The sequence below is a fragment of the Etheostoma spectabile genome, chromosome 8 (genome assembly GCF_008692095.1).
Source record: "Etheostoma spectabile isolate EspeVRDwgs_2016 chromosome 8, UIUC_Espe_1.0, whole genome shotgun sequence".
In the NCBI taxonomy this organism is placed as follows: Eukaryota; Metazoa; Chordata; class Actinopteri; order Perciformes; family Percidae; genus Etheostoma; species Etheostoma spectabile.
In genome coordinates, this window is record NC_045740.1 from 31,344,269 (window position 1) to 31,350,268 (window position 6,000).

The 6,000-nt window shown below is 44.2% G+C and overlaps 1 protein-coding gene across 1 annotated transcript in view; it reads left to right on the forward strand.

Annotated features, from left to right (window-relative positions):
* LOC116693483 (protein spire homolog 2-like) overlaps positions 1 to 6,000 on the forward strand; it is a 35,264-nt gene that overhangs the window by 21,142 nt on the left and 8,122 nt on the right. Inside the window, 1 exon segment of the mRNA XM_032522487.1 lies at positions 3,663 to 3,790. Coding sequence (XP_032378378.1) covers positions 3,663 to 3,790 — 128 coding nt within the window.

Sequence of the window (6,000 nt, forward strand, 5' to 3'; positions counted from 1 at the left end):
TGGGTGGTGTGTTGTTGGTGTGTGTTGTGTGGTTTGTGTGTGGGTGTGTGTGTGTGTGTGTGGTGTGTGTGTGTGTTCTTAAGCAGAGCAATGTATAGCAAGTACAACCCGTGCTCTCCTACGGTACTTCCTACTGTACATCTTCACTTCTGATTCTTTTACGGTATTCTAAACCCGGCTTGTTAGTATTCAGGAGTCTGAGTTAGTTAAAGGGTTAGTTTGGATCTTTGTTAAGCCGTGCTTGTTGAAGTACTTCTCTATAGTCCGGGTATTAGTAGTCTGGCTTTGCCAGAACTTCCTCCCAGAGCCCTGCGGATGAGTCTGGTGATTACACAGCATTCTGGGATGAGAACAACGTGCTCTGATCTATTCGCATTTCTTAAACAAACACAATCATCTTGGGCGGGGACTAAGCTCTGGACAGAGCCCGTGCCTCTGCTAATAGTCTCGAAGAGACTTGTTCTGGTGGAGACGTGTACGTTCGAAGTAGTTTTAGTTCGTCACAAGAAAACTCAGATTGGACAGATAGTCTAGCTAGCTGTCCTGGATTTACCCTGCAGAGTCTGAGGACCAGGTAACCATAGTCCTCAGATTGGACAGATAGTCTAGCTACTGTCTGGATTTACCCTGCAAGACCTGAGGACCAGTTAACCATCATTCCTCAATTGGACAGATAGTCTAGCTAGCTGTCTGGATTTACCCTGCAGAGATCTGAGGGCCAGGTACCATAGTCCTAAGAAATCAGCCGCGGTTAGACGCCAACACAAGGAAGAGGAAGGGACGGACATCCGCTGTAAAGCGGACATCCGCGAGACTTTTGGCGCACCGAGCAATCCCGGAAGTGGAACGTCATGTAATAATTAGTGTGTCATCTACATAGATGGCGGTCGCACGCCCCCAGTTTGGAGAACAGGAGGCAGGCACCAAAGCTAAAAATGTAATGCTGTGGTTTGAAATGAAACAACGTTGAGCTTATACGCAGACTTTCAGCTTAATTTGAGGGTTATCTACGCTGCTATTTCTCACTGTGACTGCCGTACTGTACATAAAGTGTGTGTGTTGTGTGTGGGGTTTGTGTGTGTGTGTGTTGTGATGTGTGTGTGTGTGTGTGGTTGGTGTGTGGGCTGTGTGTGTGGCTGTGGTGTGGCTTGTGTGTGGCTGTGTGTGTGGCTGTGTTTGTGGCGTGTGTGTGGCTGTGTGTGTGGCTGTGTGTGGTGGCTGTGGTGTGTGGCTGTTTGGCCGTGATGCCAAAAAAATAAAAAGTAATTGTAAAAAAAACCCATTGATCAGTTTAAGTGTACGCTAAATTTAGAATATCTTTACCGCCCTTTTCCTTTGGCACTACATTTAACCAATCACACAATCCCAGAATTTTTGTATTCCCACACACGTTACGTCTTCCCCTGCAGAAGTTCTTCTTCCTGTGTGCTCTGGCTCATAATATCCTCTTGTGTCCAGAGTGAATGGGATTTATTCGTTGCTATTGTAATAATCTCTCGTTTTGTATTTGAGGTCTCTTCCATTAACCGCGGAGAGTCCGGCCTGCTGGTCTGATCTGCAGTGCATTGCACAGTTACAGCTTATGTGTGGCAATATGGGAAAATGTAATGCCAAAGGGAAGGGGCTGTCTAACAACAAGGTGAAAATATTCTAAATATAGCATACACTAATGTATAGATATTTTGTCTGAAATCCGTCTCGCTGCAGCCCCCGTCCACAGCGGGACATTGCTTAGCTTTGGGTCAGTACTCCTGCTTCTCCAAACTGGGGGCGAGCTGACCTCCACCTGCTGTAGCTGACACACTGACTATAGAGAAGTAGCTCATACAACCCCACTTCTAAAAATCCAAACTATCCCTTTTCATCCCAACTACCTACTGCAGCCCCTTTTGATTGGTTAGATTCTCTTTTTGGCTGAAAGAACGGATCATCTGCTGTAGAGTTTGCTAGCAGTGAAAACCTGCAGCCTCTTGGCCCTCTGTGGCAGATGATTCCCACTTGCTGCTGTTTTCATTCTCCTCCTGCACAAGGAGACACACTGCCAGTTCTACTACAGCACAATCTGTGGGGATTTAGATTTTACATATAAATTAGCCATAAACTGACATTAAACCCAAGCCAACAAACCGTTTATCTGAGTGCATTTCGATCATCCATGCATCAGCCTAACACCCTTTTTAAAGTTCCCAGCTCCTCTGCCTTCAGGTCTGAAAGGAGAGCAGCCGTGCATCTAGAAGGTCGTGATAAACCCCAACAACTACTTCTGTTGTATCCACATCCCTTGTAACTATAGAATATATATTTAATTGGAAGTCAAATGTTTTTAAAGCTTTAATTCCAAACAAAAAGGCAATAAAATGATTCACTTTTTGTGGTGACATCCTGTTCCCACTGCCTCCAATCTACCCTCCGTTATACCTCCAGCACTAACCTCATTAAATTACTGTTATCTCACTGAAATAAGAGCTGAATAACGTGTCAGCTCGTGGTGCTGAAGTCCTGACAGCCCTTGCTGACACGGAGTTGCCCTGTATTACATCTGCCTCACCAAGCTGTTGTGATGGATTCTAATCAAATATAAAATGTGCTGATAAAGTCTGAGTGAAGGATGGGAGAAGCTAATGGCTTTGAATTGTGTGCTGCACGTAAGCCACAGGGAGGATGTTATCCGTATTTGTGCATTAGCAGCCTGGCGGTCCATATCCAGAGGTAATTGTTTGAAAAAACTTGACCTGAATCCATTCTCGGTCTCTAAATGGCTGAAAGCCGATCCACGCCGCCGCTGCATGCCACAAGCCTTAGACAATAAGAATTAGAGCTGCACAGTGAGAGGAAATATAACGCTGATGAATACAGCACTAACGATATTGCTTGCGATAAATAAACCAATATGCAAACATGCTCTCTTCTGCATTTCTGCTGCTTTCAGTATTCTGCTAAAATAAAACACATTGCTTGTTAAATTTAAAACAATTATAAGAAAATAATTTCCAACATTCTTTTATTGATTAAATTGAACATGTGTATTTACTGCGCCAGTTGATATCATGATGACGATAAAAAACAAAATATTGTGCAGCACTAATAAGAATAATGGATTGTATTATGTAGTGACTTGGATCTGCCAACATGGGGCTCTCCAGTCTTAAGCCCCCGCTGTCACTGGCAGCTGATCCACATTATTTGTACTGCTGATGTTTACCGGCCTGTCCCGGCCTTCCTCGCTGTCTGTTTACTTTCTATTAGAGCCAAATTGACACCTTCCATTTGCAGGGGTCGAAGAGGCACCCAGTTCCAGCTGTGTGTGGTCTACTTTTAACCCCCTTCCGCCATAACTGAGCCTTTCCTGCGCTCCCCTTTGTAGCCCAGCGGCTGAGCACACCTCTGACTGGGATCTAAGTTACAGATGCAGCAGCATGGTCTGAATCCCTCCACTGAAGTTCGATGATAAGACATGCCAGGGGTCGAGTGGAGTGACGAGCACTCCGACAGGCTGAGCTCTGAGAGCAGCTGAGTGAAAGAGGCTGAGCTGTAATTCATGGACTTGTTAGACTGGGATTTGTGTCCCCATTAATCTGCTTGTATTTAGTTTCCCCTGTCAAACTCTCATTGTTTCCACTCTGTCTCTTTCACTTTTCATCCATCCATCCCCCCCACCCCAGCCTCTCTCCCAGTTCACGGCTGGGTGCCGCCCTCTCCGGCCCGCCTGTCTCTGAGTTCAGTGGACGAGACCACAGAGGGATCAGAGGGGGCGTCTGCCTCCAGAGCCGGAGACGAGCACCAGTGGATGGTGAGTTGGAATCGCAGTCCTTTGCTTCATGTGACGTCTCAGTGCTCCCACTGGTAATGATAATGCAAACAACTGCAAAATTATTCATCCCGTCACTCTGAGCTGTTACTGAGTCCTTAGCGGCCCCATACTGTAAAATCTTCGATTACATAGCAGGTCAAGGTGATGTAGAAATACGGCGAAGTATAAAACACTCCAACCACAGACAAATGCACGCAGCCCGTATTCAGAAACAGTGTCTCTGAATGAGCCGTTACACTATGTATATATATACATAGTGTGTGTGTGTGTGTATATATATATATATATATATATATATATATATATATATACACACACACACACACACACTACCGTCAAAGTTTGGGGTCACCCAAACAATTTTGTGTTTTCCTGAAAAGTCCCACTTATTCACCACCATACGTTGTGACATGAATGAATGAGAGTCAAGACATTGACAAGGTTAGAAATATGATTTGTATTTGAAATATGATTTTTTTACATCAAACTTTGCTTTCGTCAAAGAATCCTCCATTTGCAGCAATTACAGCATTGCAGACCTTTGGCATTCTAGCTGTTAATTTGTTGAGGTAATCTGGAAAATGTCACCCCACGCTTCCAGAAGTAGCTCCACAAATTGGATTGGTTGGTGGGCACTTCTTGCGTACCATACGGTCAAGCTGCTCCCACAACAGCTCCATGGGGTTCAGTCTGGTGACTGCCGGGCCACTCCATTACCGATAGAATACCAGCTGCCTGCTTCTGCTCTAATGTTCTTGCACATTTGGAGGTGTGTTTAGGTCATTGTCCTGTTGTAGGATGAAATTGGCTCCCAACAAGCGCTGTCCACTGGGTATGGCATGGCGTTGCAAAATGGAGTGATAGCCTCTTATTCAGATCCCTTTACCCTGTACAAATCTCCCACCTTACCACACCAAAGCAACCCCAGACCATCATATTACCTCCACCATGCTTAACAGATGGCGTCAGCCATTCTTCCAGCATCTTTTCATTGTTCTGTCTGCGTCTCACAAACTTTCTCTTTGGGATCCAAACACCTCAAACTTGGATTCATCCGTCCCAACACTTTTTTCCAGTCTTCCTCTGTCCAATTCTGTGTTCTTTTCAACCATCTTAATCTTTTTCTTTTATTGGCCAGTCTCAGAAATGGCTTTTTCTTTGCCACTCTGCCCTGAACCAGAATCCCAGCCGCCTCTTACACTGGAGATGTTGACCCTGGTGTTTTGCGGGTACTATTTATGAGATGCCAGTTGGGGACCTGTGAGGCGTCTGGTTCTCAAACTAGAGACTCTAATGTACTTATCTTCTTGCCTCCCACTTCTTCTTCTACTCTGGTTAGAGCCTGTTTGTGCTGTCCTCTGAAGGGAGTAGTACACAACCGTGTGTGAAATCTTCAATTTCTTAGCAATGTCTCGCATGGAATAGCCTTCATTTCTAAGACAGAAGGACTGTTGAGTTTCAGATGAAAGTTCTCTTTTTCTGGCCATTTTGGCGTTTAATTGACCCCACAAATGTGATGCTCCGAAACTCAATCTGCTCAAAGGAAGGTCAGTTTTGTAGCTTCTGTAACGACCTAAACTGTTTCCAGATGTGTGAACATGATTGCACGAGGGTTTTCTAATCACAATTACTTCTAGCCAATGAGCAAACACCTTGTACCATTGGAACACTGGAGTGATAGTTGCTGGAATGGGCCTCTATCCACCTTGGAGATATTGCCCACCACAACCAACATGTGCAGCTAGAACAATTTACCACATTAGCAATGTAGAGAGTGGATTTCTTCAAAGTTAAGACTAGTTTAAAGTTATCTTCATTGAAAAGTACGTGCTTTTCCTTCAAATAAGGACATTTCAATGTGACCCCAAACTTTTGAACGTAGTGTGTATAGATAGATAGATAGATAGATAGATAGATAGATAGATAGATAGATAGATAGATAGATAGATAGATAGATATTTTATACAAGATACAAATAAAGCGTATATAGATAGAAATAGGGCTAGGCGATATTAGGATATTACTTTATCCAAAATAATATATCAATATATTGCCCAGCCTTTGGTAGAAAGTGCCGCTACAGTGCTGTTACAGTCATTCCCCGACTGCAATGACTGTGCAGAGATTCAGATAGCGCAGATATTAAAGACCCGGAAACGCTGACCAATCAGAGCAGGCTGGGTTGTTTG